This window comes from Clytia hemisphaerica, unplaced genomic scaffold, assembly GCF_902728285.1.
Source record: "Clytia hemisphaerica strain Z4C2 unplaced genomic scaffold, Clytia hemisphaerica genome assembly, whole genome shotgun sequence".
NCBI classification, from domain to species: Eukaryota; Metazoa; Cnidaria; class Hydrozoa; order Leptothecata; family Clytiidae; genus Clytia; species Clytia hemisphaerica.
Window position 1 is genome coordinate 1907176 of NW_027104057.1, and position 27450 is coordinate 1934625.

The 27450-nt window shown below is 35.1% G+C and overlaps 2 protein-coding genes across 2 annotated transcripts in view; both read left to right on the forward strand.

Moving 5' to 3' along the window:
* The first annotated feature begins 612 nt into the window (after positions 1 to 612).
* On the forward strand, positions 613 to 2769 carry LOC136812342 (uncharacterized). The gene is made up of 2 exons (XM_067068837.1): positions 613 to 1409; positions 1886 to 2769. Exons 1-2 carry the CDS (start codon positions 778 to 780, stop codon positions 2649 to 2651), a joined length of 1398 nt encoding a protein of 465 aa, XP_066924938.1. The 5' UTR covers positions 613 to 777; the 3' UTR covers positions 2652 to 2769.
* Positions 2770 to 3118: 349 nt separating this feature from the next.
* Positions 3119 to 27450, forward strand: part of LOC136812343 (probable ATP-dependent RNA helicase DDX23) — a 32452-nt gene continuing 8120 nt past the window's right edge. The window contains exons 1-17 of the mRNA XM_067068838.1: positions 3119 to 3296; positions 4416 to 4598; positions 4950 to 5019; positions 5927 to 5986; positions 6115 to 6201; positions 9188 to 9239; positions 20163 to 20254; positions 20895 to 20930; positions 21480 to 21592; positions 22038 to 22101; positions 22370 to 22446; positions 23412 to 23548; positions 24470 to 24558; positions 25498 to 25573; positions 25963 to 26032; positions 26581 to 26647; positions 26850 to 26915. Of these exons, the coding sequence (XP_066924939.1) occupies positions 3220 to 3296; positions 4416 to 4598; positions 4950 to 5019; positions 5927 to 5986; positions 6115 to 6201; positions 9188 to 9239; positions 20163 to 20254; positions 20895 to 20930; positions 21480 to 21592; positions 22038 to 22101; positions 22370 to 22446; positions 23412 to 23548; positions 24470 to 24558; positions 25498 to 25573; positions 25963 to 26032; positions 26581 to 26647; positions 26850 to 26915 (1416 nt within the window). The 5' untranslated portion in view covers positions 3119 to 3219. The remainder of the gene's footprint in view (positions 3297 to 4415; positions 4599 to 4949; positions 5020 to 5926; positions 5987 to 6114; positions 6202 to 9187; positions 9240 to 20162; positions 20255 to 20894; positions 20931 to 21479; positions 21593 to 22037; positions 22102 to 22369; positions 22447 to 23411; positions 23549 to 24469; positions 24559 to 25497; positions 25574 to 25962; positions 26033 to 26580; positions 26648 to 26849; positions 26916 to 27450) is intronic.

The window sequence follows — 27450 nt, forward strand, 5'->3', positions numbered from 1 at the left end:
TCGATTGAGATTCGATTACATTTGACAATCAATCGCAATTATTTGATCGCGTTCGATTATGTTAGATTGGTTTGATTGCGATTTTTGTTCGATTACGATTTTTGTTTGAAGTTGTTCGATTGATACCGTCTGGATATGAGGATTCCCATTTCCATAAAACAGCGATTCCCCATGGTTGCAAAATGGTGGCTATGGGTAATTCCTTTGTTCTTTTGCTGTTTTCTTTTGTTCTATGTGACGTCAAGATGCTTTGTCTGTCTAAGCTCAAAATACGTCTGTTAATAGATGATTCCATCAAAGAGTGCTCAATGATCAGGACCAGAGCTTCATACAGTGTGCAAGAAAAAACTGCACACTGATTTATTATTGTTAACCTTATATCAAGAATATTTTGGTAAAATTTACAATGGGCGCTTCAAATAATTTGATACTGTACCTACCAAGTACGGTTACTTCAACAGTTTTTTGCCTATGGTCATAACAATCTGGAGCTTGATTAATATTGTGTCCTCAAAAAAGTTTCAAAAATATATGTATATTTTTTAGGCTTGTTTTAGTTCCATAAATGGTGTCACAGACTTGACCCCTTTTATATATATTTTCAGTTTTAACAGATTTTATTTTAGTTTGATATAAAGATATAAAGCTAGAAGGTAGAAAGTTAACAACCTTACATGTCAACAATTAAATACCTACAATGGTAGTGTTAAAACTAAATCATTAATGGTAGGTATTTGATTATTTTTGATTTAAAATTCAAAGGGAAGCATTCAAGTAATGGAAATATTATCACTGGATGAGTATAGTATATTGGAAATATTTAAGCATCTTGATCTAGACAGTAGAAGAAATCTCTCCTTGACATGTAAAAGGTTTCACCAAGCGAACAAAACTATTTTGAATTGGGATGTACTTGAAGAAGATTTGAAATCCCAGTTGGTAGATTGTGTATGTAATGGACATGATAGGGATGATATCCCTTACAATTTCAAATACCAATATAATGTGTCCATGGTTTTGAAGTATTTTCTACAGACCATTGATGTTTGTAACAGGATATCAAAGGAATCTTTACTGAAGGAAGATGATATTGTTCTGAAAGACCTAAAATTAAGTTCTGTCGAATTGATTCTAAAAAGGTCATTCAAATGCGAGACACATGGATTGGAACATCTGGTGAAAATTGGTAACAGTTCCCACATTGATTTTAATTTTTGGTACACATTCAATCCGTCACCTGGAAAGTTCATTTATCTATGCAATTGCAAACATCCTGATCAAAAATTACGTAGATTGCCTTTCGTGGAGGATGTAGTGATGGGTATCATATACGATGAGGTGACAGACCAAACAAAGTTTTACATGTGTGACATCACTCGGTTTGATTGGTTCTACACTAAACCTACAGAGTAAGTGTTGACCATGGTGTTATAATTAGATTAGTTATACTGTCTATATACACCTTTAGGGAACTAACTTTCGCTGTAACTAATTTTCAAGGAACTAATTTTCACGAACTAATTTTCGCATTTTTGGGTGTCTACCGCAAAAATTAGTTCTGCGAAATACAAATTTTACTAGAAATCCTTAAAAAAAGGTAAATGAAAGAACCGTGGTATTTGTACCCTCGCCTGGGAAAAATAACTTCTGCAAAAATTAGTTACCACAAAAATTAGTTCCCTTAATAAGGTACTTATCTAATTTTAAAATTTTGTCGGATCTAAAACGTCATTATTCACAAAATCTTCATTTTAAAGAAATCTTTTTTAAATACTTACTGCAATGTTTGGAAATATATCTAATTAAACACCAGAAAAAAGTATGAGATTTTTGGTGTTATTCTATCCTTATTCGAACTTTATCTCCACTTTTTCTTTTTTTATAGCTCAGTTGAGTTTTCAAAAGAGGCATCTTCATTACAACAAATCTGTAAAACTCTTTCGCAATTCCTGCAGCTGAATAAGAAAACAAATAAATTGACGCCTGAGAAGTTGTATCGTATGACTAAGCTGTCTGTGGAGTCGCATTCAGATACAATTTTTCCTCTCTTAAGTCACGATTTGGAGAGGACTAAGTACAAATTCCAACACGAAGTAGAAAAGCTGAATTTATCCCAATCTGAACTCGTCAAGTTGGTGCATAAATTAAAATTTTTTGCTGATTTATGTAACTTTCAAAGAAGAGACTTTGTACAATCACTCATCGATTTTGTCCAACCTATTGGCAACACTATCAACGTTTTTGATTACGGTGAACTCTTAGCTTATGTGCCTGTAGTGAAAAAGGTGCTTGGAAGAGCAAGTTGTATCAAGAATAGAGAAAATAAATCTGAGCTAGTTGTTATTAAACTTGAACATAACGTCATTTTGGAATCAACGGTGAATTTTACTGGATCAAGTCGGTATTCATTGGACTTGAATGGGAAAAAGCTGTTACATTTCTTAGATGGAGCTAAAGATGTTATTCTCTCAGAGGAAAGTGTTTTTGAAATCAGTGCTGCTTTTGAATTATTTGTTGATAAGAACATCGATCAGACACTATTAGCAACAGTACCAGAGATCAGTTTGGATTTTGTCTTTCAATTATTGCGATGTCTTCATTCTAGTAAAGTTTTTGTCCTAGATGAACTCAAGTTACATACGTCTAGATAATTTATTTTTGAATCGTGTTTTTGATTCCCACTATCTTTGTTGTTTCCCTTGAAAGAAAAGTCCTATTTTATGACATGATCAAATTAATTCAGTCAAGAATCAAGCTGTGAGCAAGCCTCAAGACAGCGCTCTGATACTTAGGTCTATACAAAGTTTTATTTCCCTGTTAAAACTTTCCACTCTCCCATTTTTCTGCAGAATTTAGGTAATAATTTAGAGATAATTTGATATTTTCCTCGCTTTTGAAGATTTTTTTTGTTTTGTCTTCTTTATTATCTGATTCTTTGTTATTGCCAATAAATTTCATTGCATTGTTAGCATAAATTAATGGTTCTGATAAATTTTCTACATTGATGCCATTCTGCTATTTTGTACATGCTTTGCTGTGGCCATCCTGGGGTCATTTTAAATATTTTTTAACATTTTCCCCAATCTATAAAATATTTTGATTTTATACCTTTTGTCATTATTAGGTAACTAATAACATTGATCTTATTAGAAAAATATTGAATTCAAAAATGTTGACTGCATAAATAACAATCTAACAAGGAAATATCAGTTGGAAGAAATGTCGGAAGTTGATCGTAGACGAGATGAAAGGGATGATAGAGATCGGGATCGTGGTCGTGATGAGAGAAGAGATAGGTATATTTATTGATACTTAAGATTTTTGAGATTGGATCCTCCTTACGAAAGGTTTCGACCCAATACACATTTCCTATATGAAAATCACGAGGAAAAGGTCGAGTAAAGCCTCTGATTGGTTGAAAATTGCACCCCATTTTTTTCAAAATGTCCAACATATTTAAGCTTTCATTATTATAATTATTATTATAATTTTAATTATATTATAAATATTATAAATATTATACCGGGTGCAGCAGAAAAAACTTTGGACGTTTGGCGAGCCACTGAGGCCGAACAAAGTCTTGTTTAGACTCAAAACCACTTTTATTAGAAAGAGGACATGCTAACTTAAATTTTGCGGTATAACTTTTTAAGTTTGGTCAAGTAGTTGTCAAGTTATAAGCTTTTGAAGTTAAAATTCACTTTTCGAAAAGTGTGAAAAACACGTCATAAAAGGGTATTAAATTAAGCATTTTTAAGCGTTTTCGATAAGAATTTTTTTCAAATATTTCTAAAAACTGACTATTTACTAAAAACTGACTATGTTGTAAACGAAAACTGCTTTTAAAAGTATTTTAACAATTAATTATGTCGTAAAAGTCGTTAAATAAGTCAAATACTGAGCTATTTTTTCATTATTTGCATTTAAATTTAATACACCTTTTTTTACGTGTTTTTTATACTTTTCGAAAAGTGAATTTTGACTTCAAAAGCTTATAACTTGACAACTACTTGACCAAACTTAAAAAGTTATACCGCAAAATTTAAGTTAGCATGTCCTCTTTCTAATAAAAGTGGTTTTGAGTCTAAACAAGACTTTGTTCGGCCTCAGTGGCTCGCCAAACGTCCAAAGTTTTTTCTGCTGCACCCGGTAATTATTATAAAGGTAATCTTTACATGCCTCAAACAATCAAGGTTTTACTCGATGTTTTTTCGTGACCTTCATACTTAATTTGCTTATAGAAAATTTGTGTATGGTTCATCAAAAATGTCGCTCGAACTAGATTTCAGTTTAAGTTATAATGATATGTTGAATTATATCCTAAGGGTTGTGGTGTTTACTTAGGTACCTTATAATGAAGAGGAAAGAAAATGAAATTTGGATCTCAGACAACATTTTTACCCTTTCTTTTTTAGGGATAGGGAGAGAGACAGAGATCGTGACAAATACAAAGAGAAATCATCACGTGATAAAAAGCGTGACAGGCACAGGTCACGGTCGAGATCACGTGACCGACGAGACAGAAGATCGAGACGATCGAGAAGCAGATCAAGAGACAAAGACAAAGACACTGATTCTAGAAATAAAGAAAAGAGCAAGTAAGTGTCAACTAGTGTAATTTTTCTTAAAAAGGACTGTACAAATAAACTGAAACTTCTACCAGTGATTTGCAGGTTTGAGAAACTTGACATTTTGGAGCATTTGAACATTTTGGAGCCGTCCATAACCATAATCCGCAAGCATTTGAAGCACTGATTTAAGGTTACAAAAATGATGAGCTTTCTAGCAAGCATGCAGTTAGAGTGTAGAATTCAAAACAAGATCTCATGAGTACAATACAGGCCTTTATTTGATTTTTTTAAAAGAAGCAAACAAAACGTGTTGTCTTAGTTTTGGGGGTAATTTTAAAAACTTCAGTTAGATATATCTGCCATTTTTTCTTCATGCAGGTTATTGGAGAATAAGTTGGCCACTGAAGAGCTAGAAGATGGAGAATGGACTGCCAATACCAAAAAAGAGGTAGAAAGAGGTCTTTCAATTAAAAAAGTGTTGCCTCCTTACTGCTATTCAAGTGACCTTTATAACCTACTATTTCCCGATCAATTCTTGTATAAATTACTTGCAAACTTGTAAACCATAGATAATTTTTAATAATTTTTCATCGTCCGTTCATTGGATGCTGCCCTTCTTGAATAAGGATAAAAAAATGGTAATAAAAAGCCTTTTTTGTTAAAAATCTACAAAGAAAGTGCCCTTTTTTGTCCTCAAGTGGACGCTGTCCTGCCTTCCTAAAATTTAGTCTGAACCCTGTACTCGGCCATTCCACGTAAACATTACATAACCCGAAATTGGTGATCTTTGACCAAATGAATATTTTCGATGGATACTAACTAAGGGTGCACGAGTCGCAGCTCTTCTGGTGCCTTACTCTTGCTATTAAGCCCGGGGGGAGGGTACTAGGGTTGGTGAATGAGGGGTATGTGCGGACGGGACCTCCGAAAACCGACCCTTAGAGAGACCAAATTTTAGTGAAAAAGTGACCCTTAGAGAGACTTTTTCGAACAATTTTCTCTGATTTTCAAAAATTTCCTACCCTTAGTGAGACTTTTTTGTAATTTTTTCTCTCAAAATCAAATTTTTTTTCTAAAAATCGCGATTTTTCCCACCCTTAGAGAGACTACTTTGAAATTTCCTGATTTTTGTAACCCTTAGAGAGACTTTGAAAGGTGAAAAACCCGACCCTTACCGTCCGCACATACCCAGCACCTATTTTTGCCTAAGTACCCCACCCCAACCCCCCCCCCCCACCCCCCCCCCCCCCGGGCTATTAAGTCATGAATTAGTACATTGAGGTACAAATTTTAGTACTAATTGTTTTTTTGTTTTTTTATGTCGTTGATTTCTTTTTATTGTTCTTTTCTACTAGCCATTATCATTAGAAGAAATGATTATGAAACGTGAAGAAGAAAAGAAAGCACTCGAAAAGGTAAAAAGTGGTAGCTTCTTTACCAAGTAGAAATGTGTACGCTAAAACGACAAAATTGATCGATCGGTATTGAGCGGTATTTCATTTATTTAAAATGCAGTCTATGTTATATTGAATTTTCTTTTTAGCCAAAGTTCTTAACCAAAGAGGAAAGAGCTGCGGAGGCCCTTAAAAAGCGACAAGAGCAAGTTGAAGCTCAGCGGCAAAAACTTCAGGTTTTTATTTATCTTTATTTTTTCTACATCATTCTTTCCTTAGCTTCAATTTTATTCACATTATTCTTTCGTTTCGTCTCCGTGCAGTTCTGATTAACATGGCTTTGTAAGAGAAACTCAATGTTGGCGCACCCGTTTGATCTATTTCATTCAAATTTAGGATGGATATTAAATGTGAGCTTTTGAGCCGCTAATTGGATAAAGCAAAATAATCGTACCAAAATCAAGCGCCAATCATTAATCTAGTCTTTCAAACAGAATAGTACTGTCATTGAATTATCATTCGAAAATCTTCTAGCATGCTAGTCGATTGATTAAGTGGAAAATAAGTAAAAAACAAGACGACTTAAAGTCGAAAATTTCGCATAATACTTGAACATCAACGATGAAGACGCGTGAAACGTGACTCCTGCAGCATTATGCATTTTGAATGAAGAGTTACACAAAATATAGAGAATGTATTGTACACACAGGTCATAGATACCCTGTTTTTTTATGAAAAATCTCAATCCATTAAAAAAAGATTCCTTAAATAATGCGACTAAAGAATTCCATTCTATAAAGCGTAAACAAAATCTTTCAATTCAGAATAATTCAGAGAACTGCAATATACTTGAGAAAAATAATTTTAAATTTTTTTGAAAATGAAGAAGAAAAAATGAACTTTTCATTCTTTGATGCCAGAAACCTCATTTTGTGTTTTGAAGGAACTTGTGATAAAGACTTCTTTCACTTGCGCAAAGTTTATATAAACTTATCTAAAATTGAGAAAAATGGCTAGTCAGAAAAATCTGTTGTATACTATCTTCGCTTTCTGATATGAATGATGGCCCACCACCATCAAAATCATTGGACTTTTCCAGAAAAAAATTTGAATATGGGGGGGGTGAAGGATACAACATTTTTTGGAAATTTACCCCCCCCCCCCTTTGACATTGTGACTTTTGATTGATGACTTTTGATCCCTCGGACAGCAGGTCTAACCCCCCCCCCGCCCCCGGACAAGCATCAGTTGACCCCATCGAGAGCAAGTTTACCCCCCCCCCAGGACAAGGCAAATTTTGTAGATTGTGGGAGATTGTTCACTACCCCTTCCCCCCTCCGGACACTATATCCTCCACCCCCATGTACGGACATTTTCTGGAAGAGCCCATTAAACGCAAAAAGCAGTTGAGTAGTTGAGCTCCAGCTTCTGGACTAGAAAATGGCAGGGTAAAAACTAGCCAACTAGCCAAAAGAAATGATCCTCCTTGAGATTAAACTTTGACTCCTTTATAACTGCTTTAAACTGCATCTCATTAAACAAACCCTCCCCAATCTCTTGCCGTTTATCCCGTGAAAAATATAGGGGAAAGATTCCAGAAAAGTAACAAGAATCTTAGTGCGGAAATGGGAATCTTATACAAACAATGGTACCATGATTCAAAATGAAATTCCTAATTAGCAAAAGGTGTATCAAGATCGGTGAAGTTTGATTTAAGCTCGATTAGTTTGATTTATTACCTTGTTGTCCATTCTTTTTACATTCCAACGGCTTATTAGCAGACGCCCACGCTAAAGCTTAAAGAGCCAATATCTATCATCCCATCGGGGAGGAAAAGCTGGAACCTGGAACTTTTCCTAACCAAACTCCTCGAACACCAATCAAACTTCATCGGATAGAAAACTGTCATCATTGACGAGGGACCGCTGACGACCGCTGTACATTGTGCTGTGGTGTACGGTGGGGCTGGATCTAAATGTCCTTTGTACGGCGATGGAAATAGGTTAATTTTAAATCTGCTGTACACCCACTGTACCCACCGTACAATAATGTACGGCAGTGTCTAGGCAGGGTCGTTTCGATTATACAAAAATGATTGCTGAATTTCAATTGACATGATCTCTAAGAAATACTTGCTAAAACTGACTGTTTGTCACAACTGGTTTCACTATTAACACATAACTATCTGTTGAAAAAAGGAAAAAAAGATCATACCTGTGCTGTTTGTAGTTTTGGTGAAAAAGAGAAGAAAGGGGAGGGTATAATGATGTTGTTGTTGTGGAAAATTAACTCTTTTTGTACTACTTACTGAGCATGATCAATTTATTGGTGCATTCACTAACTACACAAACATAAAATACTTAGTAGTAAACACTCTACAAAAGACCAGAAAACATGATAAAAATTTATACAGCAGCAGCAAGTTTCCAAGTTTCAAAAGTATGTGCAACTGTGCAATCAAGCAGCCATTAAAAAGTATTCACGATGAATGTTTACAAAGGCTACACTTGGTTACACTTCTTGCACTAGCGTATTTTATTTATTTAGAAAAGCCCTGTTTTTTTTTATCACTTTTTTATCTTTGTGAGTGAGTCCACCTTTAGAATATTGGCCGTAGTACGCCCGCAGCCAAACGCCCACGCCATAATTTGCGCCCCAAAAAAATTCTCGATACATACATACATACATAGAAAGACTATCGTAATACTTTCGCTATGCGAAATTAATAATGAAAGGAACAAATATTTATTTATACAAATTGATATGATATGATCTCTTATCGGCGATCCAAAAAATATCTGCAATCTGATTGGTTAAAAAGAGTACAATATATCTTGTATTTTACATGTAAAAATATAAATTGACGAAAAGATGTTGTTGCATTGTAGCGGTAGAAGCAATCTAGCGTCACTTTGCTACAAAAGTGTCCTCCAACACAAAAAGTGCATTTTTTGGGTCACCGATAAACCAGTTATCAGACATCTGCTCGTACAATATGGAAATATTTCACTCGTTCCGGATTTTCCGTATATTTTCCTCGCCTAAAGGCTCGGAAAATATTGTACGGAAAAATCTCGGAACTCGTAAAATATTTCTCATATTGTACTCGCAACTGTCCGATAACTATTACTTATTGCTATACTACACAGGATTATAAACTACTCCGTTCTAGGTTATTATTACTTTTCACTATCTCACATCTTCTTTTTGATATTTTTTCAGGAAGAACGGGACGCAAGACAACAGCTAATGAAAGATGCTGATAAAACGAGAGGTATCTTTGTTATTACTTTTTCATCCACAAACCAAAAAAAATTAAGCTTCTCCGAAAAAGAACTTGGTTTAAAACAATCAAAGTGAAAGCATTCATCCAGCAAACCTAATAAAAATTACACGGTATAAAATTATTTACGACATAAACTTTCGCCGATCACAGAATACAAATTACGTTTAAAAAGACATTTAAAAGTGACAGATACTTCTTGAATTTCAATCAAAACTATTTTTCTTCCACTTTATTAAGGGAGGTTTTTACGACTTTATTAGCTATTGTTGGTATTATCGTTGATGAAAATATGGTCTTTGAGAGTTTCTCTGAGATTCGCTCTGAGAGTTTCTGTTTAGGTTTACCAACGATATTTTTTTCACATATTTAAAAAGTCATTTTCGAAAATAGACGATTAGATTTAGTACACGTAATGTTATAGTTGAGCACATTTGATACAATTTCTCGTCTCGAAAATCTTCATAGTTCACAAAAATTTTAATTAACATGACATGTGCTCCTTTGTTGTGTAGAATCCACCTTTGACCACTGTAGATTGATATACCTTATTATACGAAAATAAGTAGACATGTAATTAACACGAATTAAGAAATTTCGTGTTAATTAAAACCTCTTTAATTAATATCAGCCGTGGTGCAATGCCGGACAAAAGGTTGTAGACAAATAAAATTTCAGTGAAAAATGATGAGAAATAGAGCAAAATGACTATTCAATGTGTCTGAAAGGGGATGGAAGTTGAGAAAAACACTTTTGAAGTCGTTGCATTGCTTTTGAATTGCTTTTGAGGGAAACACAAGCAAAAAATCAGCGTTTTGATACTGGTGTAAGCCAGTTAATCAAGCCCTTGTGGTTTGCCCTTGCGGTTAGACTGCAGTGGGTGACTTTCAAAGACTTGGATAGGTTTGGAAAGCACCCAGAGCCTCTTGGGAACTTGTTTTTGATTGCTATTGAAGTATTTTGCAAATATTGCAGAAGTCTACAAACCTTTTGTCCAGCATTGTGTCCTTGAAAAAGCAATTAAAATTCGTGTTAATTTCTTGGTGTGTTAATTTCAAGGCCGTTGAATACTTAAGTCTATCCAGATATAATTGGAAGTGGAAACAAGAATGCCTGTAACTTTTGATAGTCAAATATAATTGCGTAAAATCTATTTGCTTGTTTTAAAGAATCAAAAGCGCTATATTTGAATGTATTTTTGGCTAAAAAATTCGCGATTTTTAGCGGTTAAATTTGCGATTGCAAAAATTGAGTTTTTTTTCTACTTATGCTTTAACGTTCATTTTTACACCAGTGGTAGTTCAACCTTAGGTTAAGAAAGTTGTGAAATTTCAAGGCAAACGGAAAAGTCCTTCGGAAGATATGGGACCCGAAATACCCCTTGCTAGCACTTTAGTAATATTCGTGTAATAAGGTAACTTGATGATACTTTTGCCAGCGATTTTTTCGACGTCGTGCCATGTGCCATGTCATTAACCTCTGAGGTTTAGATCTTTATATTGATGGGCATCAATATTCTACGTGGGTTTGTTCTTCTTTGATTCTTTCATTCGACTGTAAAAGAAAGAGGAAATAGAAATACTTTGTAGTTTTTAGATTGTTCATTAATCTAACCGACTATATTTGGAACATACTGGCCCAAACCATAATCTTGAATATTTGGAATATTATACGCATTTAGCATTATCTTCATAAATTCGTTTGTGTCTTAAATGTCTTTAAACATGCTATGCCAAACCGATCTTTTTGGCCAGCCTTGATGATGTTTGAATTTTTTTTGTATCTATCCGCAGACTAGTGTTTCGTCCTTCTCAGGTCTCATCAGTGCGGCTCGGGTAAGCGAGCATAGACTGCTGTTGTCACCAGACTGCTCAAAACACTAGGTGTTGAGCGTCGAATTTATTTATATAAAAAAGAAAAAGTGAAGCTTGCGATACAGTTGCGTCTCATTAATTCGAGTAATAAGGAGGCTAGTAATAAAGGCTCGAAGTAGAGAGAGTTGACTGAACTTCATAGGCTGAATCTCCAATTGGTTTCATCCGCGAAATTAAGACTACATTCACACGTACGGTTCCGTTCTGCTCCAAAGTGAAATTAAGCCATTCTATTGGTTAAATCGTTAAATTCAAGTTTTGCGTGACTTCTGACCAATAGAATGCCTTCATTTCGTTTCAGACTGAAACGGAACCGTTACGTGCGAGCATGGTCTAAGTGACCTTAGAATTTGAATTTCAGAGCTATCCGTTAAATCTAATAAATCAAACACACCTCGATAAAGGTAGTCGAGGGACACGGGTATGCGGTCCTCGTCGCCAGGTCTTTTCATATCAAACATCAACCACGAGTCTCCAGAACCATTGTGATAAATGACTTCCATATAATACATTTTGTCCTTCACAAGGTGTATTTCTCCACTGTTTCGTCTGTAAATGAAATGGAAGATAGAATCTAGGACTTTTAAATAGTCTCAGGGCTCTAGGAACTAAGTGGAGCTTGGAGAATAGCAGTTATTCATTCCAACTGGTAATCCCTGGATTGTGGCGCTGACAGCTTAATTAGAGGACTCTCTTCTTAAAAATAGAAGAAGATGAGGTTTTGACGCATTTTGTTGATTCGCCCACTCTTTGAACGCCTTTTTCGCGTGCCTACAATTTTTGCGCACGTGTTTTGCGCGAATTATAAAGGCGCGCGAAAATTAATCGGGTGGTTTAAAATGTGAAATTTGACCGACAAACACGGAGATCTGGTACCTTACCCTGTTGTATGTTGAAAGCCCCTTATGTCCAACTAGGAGATCATTTCACAGTTCAAACTTATTTTATAAACATAAACATTGTTCATCTTTTGCCGAAATCATTTCACGTTGGTTTACACAAAAAGAATATTTTGATGGCTTCACTTACGACTCAAACGTAGTAATGGATGATTCCATGGTCGCTACAAGTGACATATTGTCTGAATCTTCTCCAATGTAAAGTATCGCCAGATCGTCACCTAGGAGCAATGTCGAGACAAATGGAGCTGCGTTAAAACCATCATAATAACGATAAAAATTATCCAATGCCAGGGATTGAATTAGGATTTTGAAGATGAGATGGAGTTTTTATAAGATATTTTGATAACTTGTCATTTGAAGTAATAAAAATCACGCGTTCTTTAGAAAAAGTAACAAAAAACTGGTTAACGACCAAACCAAATCAAATATCTCGTCCCGGATTTTATCGTGAAATTTAGAAATAGTACAACGTAAATATATAAAGTGGGGGAATGAATCTACCGTACTTACCGTTATCTACCCAAAAGTACGTTTAAAATTGAAATCGTTGTTCTATGCAGAGATAAGAAAGCCGCAGTTGGTTTACTGAATTATCTCGTGACTGCATACACATTTTATTCTTATAAGCAACCTGCAACCAGGTTGCTAAGGCTTGCCAAAATGAGCTGAAATCCCGGGGGGGGGGCACTCGATTTCGAAACGACGGTATGTGCCGCGTAAAATCTGCTTTTCAAAATCGTACCCTTACAGTGCAGTTCAATATGGCTGAAAAGGAACCCTTTCAGTGCATTTTCTCTTCATTTACCCAACCCTTATAGTGCACTATATTTCTCAGCTGTAAATCTGCGTGAAAGAAGAAGCTTGGGAAATTTTCTGTTTCAAAGAAAAACTGAGAAAATTATTCTTGTCAGCCGTAATTATCAGACAATAGAAATTTTTTCAAACAAACGAGAAGTAAAAACCTTTCTTTTTAAAAATTATTTTGACTTTGTTTTGAAATTCGACCCTTGCAGTGCAATTTCACAGAAACACACCCTTACAGTGCATTTTGGGATGCTGAAAAACCCCACCCTTAAGCGCGGCACATGACTTAGGTCAGATCATATGAGAGCCCCCCCCCCGGGGCTGAAATTAGCCAAACTTTTGAACTACCTTGTGATGTAAAAGCTTTTTAGATAATCTAAGTATGGCAAACGATAGCCCTTGACCCAACAAGCATAAATATGGTACAATATCAGGAGTGGTGAAAGCCAATCTTTCAGAAAATGAGCTAGAATGCTAAGCAACGCCCTGACCCGATAATTGGATGTGTAGTTCTGCCCCGATGGTGGGATGGAGCGGGCTAATTTCCCAACGGATATGAATGACGTACAGCACCTCCATTGGACCCGTTGTAAAATCTGTGACCCGATCAAGCGAAATTACGCAAATTAAACCTTCCAGAATTTTGAAAACTTTCTTTCCCTTAGCGTGTCGGGAGGAAATCTTTACATCAGATGCCAGATAAGTTCCAGTCATGGTTTATCCTCTTCTTCAAAGTCACTTATTTTTAAATACTGATACATACTGCCAGGGAAGGTTTAAAGACAATACTACCGTTTAAAAGTATGTAAGTTTTTGAGATCTTATTGGTTTTTAAGAAAGCAAATAAATGTTGCATTCCTTTTTCATTGGTTAGAGGGAAGCTTAGTTTAGATTTTGATATGCGAAACTTCAAATCTGTTTAGTCAGTTATGATTTATGATCAAAACTGATAAAAAAATTCACGATAATTAGGTGTCAATAAACAACATGTATTCTTCTATTTAGCGCACACGGTAATTGCAAGGTGAAAGAAAATTTATACCTTTGAACCAAAAGGAATGGACACCAGTTTCATCGGGTGAAAACAGAGCTTTCATTCGTACGATAAAATTACTTTTCCCGATGCTCGGCATCAGATAAAAATCAAATAGATAGCTAGTGGCGTCTGGATCATATTTGGACATGTGCTCCTCGGCTTTCGATGCCAATTCATCAAAACGTTGCACTTTTACGTTCGACCATCGCTGATAGAGAACCGGTCGCTCACCTACGTATTTATGAAAAAAATTGTAATTTCATGATGTACTATTCGATACGCTCTACTATTCGATAAAAATCCTAAAGCGAATTAGAGAGCGTCAACAAAAAATGAACAATTTAGTTAACTTTTCGGGTCTGAAGTTATTTTCTCTAAAAAAAAAGCAACAACTTTTCCATAAAATTACTTAACGTAAGAGGAACATAGTTGATATTTTCCTTGGGCGGGCAAAATTCAATTTTCAATGTTTTGATTTCCCTGTGTATGCGGGATTCATAATTACACGTTTTTTTATAGGATTATCTAAACAATTTGAAAGCCTTCGGATGTTGTTAACTTTTTTAGTTTTGTGCCTAAAAATGTCCCTACAATGTTCTCGATTTCACGATAGAATTTAAAAAAAGACGTTTCATCATCGCCATGTTTCCAACCTAATTCGAGACCAACCTCAAAGCCAATTTATATCTATATGAGGCTGTGTGCTAACCTGGCTAAAGCAATACAATAATTTTCTTTTTTTCATCAGAAATGTTAGACCACTCGTTTCTATTGGGCTTTTCCTGAAAAATTCCGTATACCCCCTGTTGAGTAGGTCCATTTCCGTTCCAAAGGGGTAAGGTTTGATATGTGGCGGAATTCCATAGGGAGATACAAAATTTGTCAAAAATAACTGGAATTCCACGGGGGTTGCTTTTTAAATCCTACTAAAATTCAGAATTCCAGAGGGGTTTAAACCTGAAATTACCTGGAATTACAGAGGGTTACAGCATTTCCAGCCACAGAGGGATGGACCTCCTCAGCAGGGGGTATACGGTTTTTTTCTGGAAAAGCTCATTCTTACTTAACACTTTTACATCAAACAAAAATGATGGTCTGTATTATATGTATTTTTTAGAAAGAAGACCTTACAAAAACTTACTTACAAAAGGCATACTATACTATACTTAAAACTGCAATGATTTTGCAAGCTCAGCTTTTTTTCATAGCGATTCAGACCTTCCTTTTTTATACTGTCAATCAATCTTGCATTAACACATTTACCTCTAGAAAGTGTAACTCCACCATTGTCATTACTGATGTCGTTCTTAGTTGAGATCATTAATGTTGCACCGTCACTCAAGACGTTCCCTTCAGGGTACACTGCACGAAAGTCGTAGTCCAGGTACCTCACTGAAATTACAAGAAATATTTTTACAAGTTGATAGAAGAAATATTTCTTTTTTGTATTTTTTGGGGGCTGCAAGAAATTGGACAGATATGACTATACCGAGTGCGCCACAAAAAAGTTTCTCTCTTTAAAACTGATTTTCACGAAATCTGGAAAGAAGAAAGATAAGCTTAAAAATTGATGGGTCATTTATTAAATTCGGTTCATTAGATCGAAAGTTATGCTCAATTGAATAAAAAAGTTACTTTCTGAAAGTTAAAACGTTAAAAATCGACCTATCAAATTAAACAGAAGCATAATTACATGATGCTGATGCATCAGTATTTTCGTTTCAGTCATTGAAAATGATAATTAGCTGTCTAAATGACCTTTTGTTATATAAAGGAAGGTTGAGTTTCAATAAAAGGAAGAAAATTCGTCGAAAAAACTCATAAAAATACATCAAATAATGGGTTTCGAAGTACATCCAGCCTTACCATATAGTGTGGTCGTGTTACAAAAATACAGGCTGTTTGTAAAAAAAAAAATAAGATCTAGCTGAAACTTTCTCCAGACCATCTATAGGATGCTTATACCTCAGGAAAAAATCCCCTAAAATCCCACTGGTAGAACATCCCTTTTTTGGGCAATTTCTATTTTCCCCAGGCAAAATCCTAAGGGCGAAATTTTTTGAAAATTTTAAACTCATTTTTAGACATTATCAAGTATACCTTTCGAAAGCTCTCGAAAAACTATATAGAAGACTTTTAAACGGTTATAGCCGATTTCCTTACCTAACTCGAGATATTTCATGCGCAAGTTCCACTTTTCGACACATTTTGGTCTAAAATTGACCATATATACTATCTTCTGCGTGAATTATCTTGAGTTAGGTAATGAAATCGGCTATACCCGTTTGAAAGTCTTCTATATAGTTTTTCGAGAGCTTTCGTAATGTCTGAAAATGAGTTTGAAATTTTCAAAAAATTTCGCCCTTAGGGTTTTGCCTGGGGAAAAAAGAAATGTCCCAAGAAAAGGATGTTCCACCAGTGAGATTTTAAGGGAATTTTTCCTGAGGCATAACCATCCTATAGAGAAGATCTTGAGAAAGTTTCAGCTGGATCTTATTTTTTTCCCTTAAATTATGCTAGACAACCCCACTAATAGACTTTATCCAGTTCAGAACCAAAAATCTGAGGAAAATTTCGGTAAAAATAAATTAAATTGATTTTGATGAAGATTTTAAACCTTTTCGACCCTTCAGTTTCAAAATTTATGTGTTTAATTACTGAAAAATGCTCTCGATCATGTAAAAGCTATTGCGATTTCCAAATTTAAAATAAAAATTTGATAGGCCGATTTTTAACGTTTTCGAGCACTTTCTGAAAGTAACTTTTTTATTCAATTGAGCATAGCTTTTGATCTAATGAATCGAATTTATTAAATGACCCATCAAAATTTAAGTCAATATTTCTTCTTTCTGATGTAATAGGGATAGTTCTTTTAGAATTTTTAGATTTCAAGAAAATCAGTTTCAAAGAGAGAAACTTTTTTGTGGCACACCCGGTATATTAAAGTTCGAATTAGCCCAAATGACGTCGACATGTGAGAATTTTTAGGAAGTTTAGTACTGTAAATTCTAGAAAATTACTGAGATTAGCTTTTGTAATTTATGTTTATTAGGTACAGCCTAAGTTTTCGAAAGAGGCGTGTCTATATATACAAAAAAAAAACATGTTTTGAAATCATAAACATGCTCATAAAATATGAGTACTGAACTGAAACGAAACTTACTCCCTGTCATGCGTCATCTTTTCGACGGTTCGTATTCTCCATAAAACGAAAGTGGTCTGGCTACAACTCTATCCCCGGAAACCATGACAACAAATCCCGTACAATAATGAACTAGAATTCCTGTTGAACGGTCAAAATCAAAATAACTTTCAATTCCAAGACAAATATTGCTGATTTTAGTCTTGTAAACTATAGGATATTCATCTCTGTTGCCTGGGTTACATGCATCAGTGACACTGGGCGTCAGACAGTAAGTGTTGGTGTGGTCTTTGATCTTCGTTATCCGGGTCCGCCCAGTGTCATAATGATTCCAACCGGCTTTTTCCGCATACACTTTCCCGTCTTCAATATCGTAATCAACCAATTGGCAAATTTTGAAATTTTTGTTATGGTTTATCGACTTACAGTTTGCTTTCGATACGCATCGGTCTATGCAAATTTCTATTGAATTTGTTGTGAATTCCAAAAAAGGTTCCATTGTAGGAACTTTGTTGGTTTGTCTCAAAACGAATTTCCCAAATCTTTGTGTTTCCAAGCGAACAATGTTATGTGAAAATACACAGTGAATGTAAACTAAGGCAACGAAACTATTAATATCGAAGAATACCATTCCTGTGCCGACAAATTTGCAAGCCCGTACTTCGGTAGCGTAATAGTTAAGAAGACTCTTCCTTTGTGGTTAATGTTCAGACTTGAATGATTTGTGTCCCCTTTTTTTCTTCTGATGGAAACATATCTTTCTTCAGCTAAAGAAATAGTCCCTTCCTATTTTTCTTCTGATGGAAACATATCTTTCTTCAGCTAAAGAAATAGTCCCTTCCTTTTTTTCTTCTGATGGAAACATATCTTTCTTCAGCTAAAGAAATAGTCCCTTCCTTTCATTCATTCAAAATGCCAGCATAAAGTAACATGTTTATAATCTTTTTCATGCACCGGTATGTCTTCCTTATTGAAATGAGAGATTCAGCACTATATATAACCGGCACAGATTCGGAAATGAATCCACTAAAATGGTTTAGAATAAATTCAGCTGTTTTAGACACTTTGAATATTGATTATTGATATATTGATATTACCAAAGGAAGCTCGATTTTTTCATTTTCTTATTACAAATTTTGTCCAAAAACTTTAAAACGATGTTCATCTTTATGTGATAAATTGATGTATCAATATGTGGAAGGATTCTTATTGAGTTTGACTCGTTTTCATTCAGTAATTGTGTCCGAAGCGAATCCATTCGTTTTCTGAATACTTTCTGCTTAAAATTAATATGAAAATGTCTAATATTGATAATGGAGACTGTACAGTATAATTTCATACTGATACTCCAAGTTTACAATGAAAATCAAAAGGCGAGAGTGTAGAAAATCGAGAATCACGAAACAGCGAAAAGAATTAAGGAATCTGTGTCTATCTATATTCAAAACTATATTCAAGGCCTCTACGGGGCTATCCCCACTGGTGGTATTCAGTCAATCATGTCATTTTCTTCAAATGAGGTCAAATACTCCAAGGCCATTACGAGTCTATGCTCGATTGAACCGCCTCAATGGATGATTACGTACCCCTGGTACATGACCAACGCCGTTGCAGAGAATTACCCACTCCTCTTTCTCCTTGCTAATCATAGAAAGCATAAGATTGCTTGGTAGTGTGAAGGTTTTGATCACAGAGTTACACCGCAATAGACTGTGTTCGAATCCCAAGCACTTTCAGACATGGTGTTAGGGAAATATGGTGATAGACTCTCTACATTTACTCCACCACTCTCTTTAAATTCGGCTGATAATCGAAGTATCGATTGTCCTCAAATGAGCTTAGTAAAGCTCAAATTGCGATGTGGGACAATAAATTCGGTATACATAAGATTTAAGTTTCTCTTCTTGTGTTTTTCCGCACAATTAAGAGTGCTCAATACTTGAGTAGAGCTTGTTACATAAAGATTAAAGAAACGGTGCATGTCTTCTCACAATACTTTAAGTTTCTTGCTTACGCATTCATCAGTTGATTAGAAAAGCTGTTTCAGATTTAAGTTTCATATAGCGCTTTCTTGGTCCGTTAAAATTTTTGAACCTACCCCGGTGGAGGTCCTATAAATTAACCTTTGTCCGTTCGTTCGTTCGTTCGTTATTAGCTTTCCTCATGATTGGCTCATTAGTTTTTTCTGATTTTTTGCACAAAGATGCATAACTATAAACCCTCGAATGTGACGGAGCCTGATTTTCGAGAAAAAATATAGGCCAAAAAACGGCTAAAAAACGGGTTTTTTGGACTTTGTGAAAGTAGGGTCATAGGTAAAAAATGGCTCAAGCAGATTTTTGCAAAAAAATTTTGTTGGCTCAAAAAACGCATGTTTATCTATAAGAATCACTATTAATAAGCATACATCAATGTTCTTAGTCAAATTATTAAATTTTTTTATGAGATGTTTTTTTGCTCACGAGGGCTTACTTTTAAAGAATATGTGTGTTTAGACATGAAATTTTGGTTGCTTGGCGTTTTTTTTTAAAGAAAAACTGGCCAAATTCGATATTTCTTTATAAGCACATTATCAATTACTTAGGTATTAGCTTTTCTCGAGATTGGCTCCTTCATTCTTTATGATTTTTTGCACAAAGATGCATAAATATAAACCCTCGAATGTGACGGAGCTCGATTTTTGGAAAACTATTTTTGGGGTAAATTTCAGCTAAAAAACGGCTAAAAAAAGGGTTTTTTGGAATATTGGATCATTGCTTTTTTCTGACTTTTTGCCTGAAAGTAGGTAAAAGATGGCTCAAGCAGATTTTTTGTAAAAAAAGAATTTTTCAGCTCAAAAAACGCATCTTTATCTATAAGAATCGCTATTAATAAGCATACATCAATGTTCTTAAAATTAATGAATTTTTTGATGACATATGTTTTTTTGCTCACGAAGTCTTGAATATGAAAGAATATTTCAAGAGCATGAAATTTTGGTTTCTAAACGTTTTTTTAAAAGTAAAAACGACTAATTTTAATAGCTCGTCACTACTATTTGTGTTCTGAATGATTGTTTAATGGTCACGCTTATGTAAATATCAATTATATATGTGTTAAATGCATAACCAGGTAGGTCCATAAAAGTATCACTTGTTATTACTTTTTTTGTTTTAGATGGTGGTCGTTATGGTGATCGACACAGACGAGATCGAGATTATGAGGAGCGTGACCGAAGAAGAGACGAAGGGAGAACTGCCCGAGAACAAGTAACACATTTTACCATACGCTTCACTGTTAAACCTTTTTTTAAACGATCTTAGAAATTATGACATATCTAAAAGGTTCCCAACTAACAGCACAGCAGCGAGATGCCTTGGAGTTTTTATAAGATGCTTAACTGATTGGTTATTTTTAAACAATAGGGATGACCCGTTCTTTAGAAAAAGTAATAAAATCGTTTTCTCAACATTTAACGACCAACAGAGTCATCAAAGAACTTGTAAAAACTACAGCTTGACCCACAGCAGCCCCTTTTTGTTTCAAACGAACAAAAGTAATGAAACCCCCCTTCTAAGGATTGCCAGCCTTTTTTGCAACCTCCTCCAAAGAACAAGGAAACAAATTGTATTAAGGTAATCAACTCCATTTTCCATGGTATCGTGAGCTCTTATGCTTACGAATTTGACAGATTTTGGTTTTAGTTATTTTTTCTTAATTCGTTTCATTGCTTTTAAAACTTTACCCCCTAGCAACAGACACTGCCACAGAGAAGTGCCTTCTCGTACCATTAAAAAAGCAAAGATAAAAAAGCTGACTGAGCTTCAATATAGCTCTGTATAAAAGTTAAGCAATTTTCGGATAAATTTACACTGATTTATTACTGATTTATATTCATTTTTCTTATAGGAAAAAGATAAAGAAAAAGAATCGGATGCCATTAAGGTATATGATATGAATTTTCTTCTTTTCTTATCTACTTACCTAGTTAATTAGTTAGAATTTTCAGCAGTTGCTGTAAAATCCATAATATTTTCTTTTGATTAGAATTTGAGCAAATTTTGAGGGTATCACTCCCACACCCTGCCTGATTTTTAAATACAATAGCGAGTTTATGTATGCGTGTGTGTTTTTTTTGCAACGGAGACGGTAAACTTCTGCTTTTTCTAGATCCTGATCATCTGAGGCCAACGGTAAACAATCACTTTAACCGTACTGCAGGTTATTCCAAATCTATCCATGATGTTAAAAATATCGTAATGAAATTTAATCCTGAAAAGTCTGAGCCAAAATTTATTGGTTCTTATTAAAGAAAAGCGTGTAGAAAAGCTGTGACTCTATGCTGACAAAACAATAAAAAAAGTAGAATTTCTCACAATTAGTGCTCCCGCGGTACCGAAAGAGGAAAAAGTTGTTCTTTCCTCAGCTTAAAAATGCCGTGTAAGCAAATGGTACAAGATATGTTAATGTGATGTCCTTTTTAAATCTTTATAGCAACGTTATCTGGGAGGAGTAAAAAAGAAGAAGAAAATCCGACGTTTGAACGACAAAAAGTTCGTCTTTGATTGGGATACTGGTGAAGATACGTCACAAGATTACAATACGTTGTATGTGTGTCGTTTTTATTTCGTTCGTTGTCTATGTATTAGTGTTTTTCTTCGACAAAGACGGTAAAGTTCTAATTTGTCTACAGCCGGACTGACTGATGACCACGGTAAATCACCATTTTTACCGTCCTCGATTTTGCGGGTCAAAAGAGCAGGACTTATCCCATCCCCTCTTGATAAATGATTTTAATTTATTTTCATTATAAACGTTTAACGGGCAGGGAACTCTTACTCCTACAGTATCAAGACAAGGGTCTTTACCTTGGGCCTTTTAAGAATTCAGGCTATTCGAATCCTTGAAAATGAACGTAGCTGATAATGGTATATTTAAATGAACAATATTACAAAGGATGGATAGTTTGAAAAGAAAAGGGATTTTGCTATTTTATGTATATTTATGCTAAGATTTGAAACTAAACTTTGTGTTGTCGGGTTTTTTTTACAGATACAGGGAGCGTCACGAAGCACAGTTCTTTGGTCGTGGACATAAAGCCGGCATTGATATTAAGGTAATTTTATCACTCCATTTGACTTTATTTTCATTTTTCTGTAAGTGCACTGTAGACCACCAATTTATGTGCTACTATTTGAAATTTAATTTTAAACAGTCGATCCTGTATCCGTGTCATTTACAGTTATATTTACCGCCAATGCGGGACGAGAGTTTCAAAATTGTTACAGTATGATCCGTCAAATCATAAAGGAGCCATATTTGGTTTAAAAACCGATACATTATAAAATTGCATTATTCTTGTATATACTTATTTCAAATTTCAGGCTCAGAAAAAAGAAGGCAAATTTTACGAGAAACTCATGGAAGATAGACGTTCAGAGTCTGAAAAACAACAAGAAAAGTATGATGATTTATCTGAGTCTTGTACTTTAAGGTTTATTTCTGTCCTACTAAGCATGCCCGGTGGATCTTCAGGGATTAATATCATAAAATGTCTAGAAGTCGGCTAAACTTACAGTAAACTCTCGTTATCCAAACTTCTATTATTGGAACCATAGTATAATTAGAACTTGTTTCTAATCCCCATCAGGGAGAAATACTCTTAAAATACTTTCTGTAATTCGAATCTCTCAGTTGTTCTAACAAATAAGATTCCCCGCTCGAGTTCGAATGAGCGAAGAGTCAACTGCATATCATCTAAAACGACGGGATCTGCAATAATTTTCTGAATCATGAAAGGACTACGTTTTGGTACAAATGAAATCACGAAACAAAATTTCAGGCTCAAAACTCTTTGACTTGCTTTGAACAGCCTGTATCGCACTCGAATCTTATTTCCCTCGAGATTCTAAATTTTCCACCTCTTTGCTCAGACCCTAGGTATAAAGGTCATTATACCGAGTTAAAGTAAATTGTCTAAGTTTGTTTGAGATTTTGAGAAAACTAGAAATGTTTCCCTTCTTCAATGGTGATGGGAGGAAAGAACATAAGTTTTTATTTATACATACGAATTACTTGCTTCGACCGTTCCAAAGTTGGAAACGACCTACCGTGCGTGCAGCTCTTAAGGGTCCCTTTTCCAAGCTTTCCAAAGTGCATTGTTAGGGTCGAAATCAGCAAAGATTACGAAAAGTGCACTCTAAAGATGTAAAATTTGGAAAATCTGACCATATTTTGCCTAAAAATGGTCAAAAACTTTCAAGAAAATGCACCCTGGGGGTCGATTTTTCGAATTTTTACTTGAATTTGGCTAAAACTTCTTGCACTGTAAGGGTTTGATTTCAAAAGCCTAATCTTGGGGGGGGGGACTCTTGTATTTTTTTTAAAACACTCGCTAGAAACCATTTCGTTGTTTTTCTTTTCTAGGAAAAACCAACAACGTCTTCTAAACAAAGAAGATCAACTAGCATTAAAAGATCGCCATTGGAAGAAGAAAAGTTTGACTGAGATGACTGATCGTGATTGGCGTATCTTTAAAGAAGATTTCAACATATCTGCCAAAGGTATGTGGCTACCACTTGCGCTTCTTTACATTCAAAGAAAGATCGAGATCGTAATTATCATAGTTTCATTTCAGGGTCAAGGCCTTGAAATGCTGTTGTCATTCATAAATGATTTGGCATGTTCTCAACTTCAGTTGAGCTAGAATCTGAGAATGTCTGTCTGTGTGTCTTTCACAAATTGTCACAAAAACTTTGGGGCAGGCTGGAGACTTCAAAAATGGTCCGATTTGGCTGAAATTCTGCACACTTGATCCTTGGGTGAATCCCTGGGTGAATCCCTAGGTGAATCCCTAGGGGTGTTTTTTTCATTTTTTCAAAATCTTCATCTTTAAGAAAGGGCATGGTCACGAGTTTCAGTCCAAAACGAGACTAAAACTTTGAGGCAGGCTGGAGACTTCAAAAATTGTCCGACTTTGTTGAAATTTTGCACACTTGATCCTTGGGTGAATCCCTGGGGGTGTTTTTTTTCATTTTTTCAAAATTCTAGTTTTTAAGGGCGTGGTCACGAGTTTTAGTCCCAAAACGAGGCAAAAACTTTGGGGCAGGCTGGAGACTTAAAAAATGACCGAATTTGGCTGAAATTTTGTACACTTGTTCCTTGGGAAAATTGGGATGATTGTTTTTATTTTTCGAAAATTATCATTTTTGGGGCCTGGGGACGAGTTTTTAGCCTAAACGAGGCTAAAACCTATTTAAGAAATGCTAAAAATTTCCTTAAGCCATTAGGTTTACAATTGGGCCTACGAATGATTTCAAAGATACTGAAGATGAGCTAGTGCGGTTAGCACGTTCGACAGTTTGTATATGGACTTTCTTTATAAAAATTTCAATGTAATATTTTGACTCCCGTAACGAGAGTCAGTATTTCAACCATTCTATTCGTTTCACCACGCTGGCTAAACATTTTTCTTTTTCGACTAGGAGGTAAAATACCGCCCCCGATGCGATATTGGAAAGAAGGAAAATTACCGCCCGATATTATTGACGTCATTAAAAGCAATGGTTACACCGTAAGTCTCCATTTGCGACTGCGACATTTAAAATATGATTGCCATACATACTCTTAGATGTCCAACAAACGATGGGGTGGGGGGTTTGGAAGAACTTCACTTCGGTTTATGGCTGTGTTGGTTTGAACTTGTAATTCTGAAAGCACCAAAAAAGGATTTAAATAGGAAAACATCGATAGTTAGCAAATTTGGTGGGGGGGTGGGGGGTGTGAAATCACTTCAACTTTATCAACTTTGTTTTGATTTTATTTAGGACTTTAATTTTTCATTTCATTGTTCTTTTATTAAGTCTGCTTTTCTAAGCATGTTTGTTTACATTAACCCATGTTCGTTCTATTCTGTCTAGTATTCCTTTTGCAGCAAAATTTTACGTTAGTGTCAGGTTGACATTTGAGAAATTTATATTGGTATAGGGGGGGAACTGATATTTTCAGAATCTTTCTTGGGGGGGAAAGCAAAAAAGAGGGGGGAAACTAAAAAACTGAAAAGTCACAGGGGGGGAAAAGAGGGGGGGGGGATTTAAAAAAATCAAGAATTTGGTGGGGGACAAACCCAGTAGGACACTATGTATCTTTAGAGCTCAGATTTTTCATCATTTTCAAAATAGAGATAACTCTGAACGATAAAAATATCTACAATATTGTACGAGTAAAAGCGTGATAAATGGTTTACGCCAAACCAAACCCCTAGGTTAAACGTGGTCTCGTATTTTGTTACGTGTAAAAGTATGAAATACAACATGTACGCGTTTTTAGCCAATCAGATTGCTAAATTTTTCATGTTGACGATAATACAATACAAACGTAATTTCTAGATTTTTTAAGAACTCAAAGAATAAAAAGTGAGGAAAAATGCAATGATTCAATTTTAATTTTTACAATGATAGTCAGTTTTTATTTTTTGATCATTCTTTCATATCTATAATTTTGTTTCCTTTAGGATCCAACACCTATCCAGCGGCAAGCTATACCTATCGGATTATTGAATCGGGATATTATCGGTATTGCTGAAACTGGTATGAAATCTCATTTTTCAGAAAATTTGCCCTACTTGAAGTTTTGAACTAATATTTTTTGGATGATCTGAATTTCTTTGTCTAGTTTATTCAGTGTATCCAGAAAAAAGTAGAACAGATTTAATAAAAATCGAGTCAAGTCTATACCTATTTGTTTTTCATCTACTTTCCTCCATCACATTACCGAGTTTATGTATGTCTGTTTTTCTGCGACGGAGACGGTAAGGCTCTAATTTGTCTACATCCTGACTGATTGAGGAAGATGGTAAATCAGCACTTTTACTGTCCTCGATTTTGCGGGTCAAAACTGCTGGTTATTCCAAATCGCTTCAGTAACTTTACCGTCCTCAAAAGTGCAAATACATAAACTCGCAATTATCTCACCATAGGTTCTGGTAAAACAGCCGCTTTCGTCATTCCTCTTCTTGTTTGGATTACAGGTCTTCCCGAAGCTGACAGGTTTGTTTTATTGGCTGCTGCTCTCCTAATTCCTACACTATGTTGCTTCTTGAACATCCATTCTACGTTAATTAGACTCTGTGGACTTCGATGGGCGGTGTTTTTGTCGGTTTTCAATTAAAGTTGAGCACAAATCTGAGAATGTTTTTGTAGTGTATTTGTGAATGTATCTATCCGCTCAAAATGATTGGATTTGGCTGAAATTTCCATAGTTTGATCTTCGGGTAGATTTATAAGGATGCTGTTTTCGTTCTTTGAGAAATTTGATTTTCGGGGCCTGGGGACGAGTGTTAGCGACTAAACAAGGCCAAAAACTTGGCGTGAATTTGGCACACTTACCCCTTGGATGAATATCTAGTGGTAGTTTTTTAGTATTCTCAAATTTTCAATTTTTTGGAGGTCTCGGGACGAGTTTTAGAATGTAACAAATGATCAGAGTTGACCGAAATTTTTTACTTGATCCTTATATGTGAATTCTTTGGGATGTTTTTTTTTTTTCATTTTTCCCATTGTTTGCAGACTTACTTACGTTTAAACTGTATTTTTAGAGCATCGGTGGGTGATGCAGGTCCATTTGCTATCATTCTCGCCCCTACAAGAGAATTGGCTCAACAGGTACGTAACATAAAACTACCCAAAAGACCATGTTCAAGTTAATAGGTCAATACCAATTTGTCTTCTCTTTTTGAGCCATATTTAAGAGATTCATATTGAAGAAATATGTGATGTCGTTTCAAATTAATGATTGTATCTTATCATTTCGATGTAAAAACAAGTCGAAAGGGAAATTTTCTTTTTTTTCTTGTTCATTCAAAAGATCGAAGAGGAAACGTTAAAGTTCGCCAAGAAACTTGGTATACGCACTGTCGCTGTTATTGGTGGTGTAAGTTGTAAAGCTGAAAAGTACATGTTTTTTTATAAGCATAATGTTTGTAAGCATGTGTAGGCTTAGTTTTTGGTACCTAGACAATGGCCTTATTTGTTAAGAACAATAGAATGTTAAATATAAGGCGAGCTTGATATAAGGGTAGATACTTGCTTATAAAAACATGTATTTTTCAATTTTTGAACTATTTCATGACAAAAATAAAGACTTCTTTTCTGAAGGTTGACGCGTTTTCAAATACAGTAGCGTAGATAGGGGTGAAGGAACATTTGCTAAGGAGAGCAGATTTAAACGACACAGCAATTATCTTTTTATACGGTGAATAGGTAAATACTTTGTCGTAAAAATCTGCTCTCCTACACAGATCGATCTTCGCCCCCTGTTTACGCCACTGAAGTACACCTCATCATCATATACGAATAGAGAAGCCTCGTCAAAACGCAGTCATTGATGGCTTCTTTTTAATTCGAATAACAATTTCGTAATTTTTATAAAAAAAATCGAATCAATGAATCAAAGCGTTGATTCTATC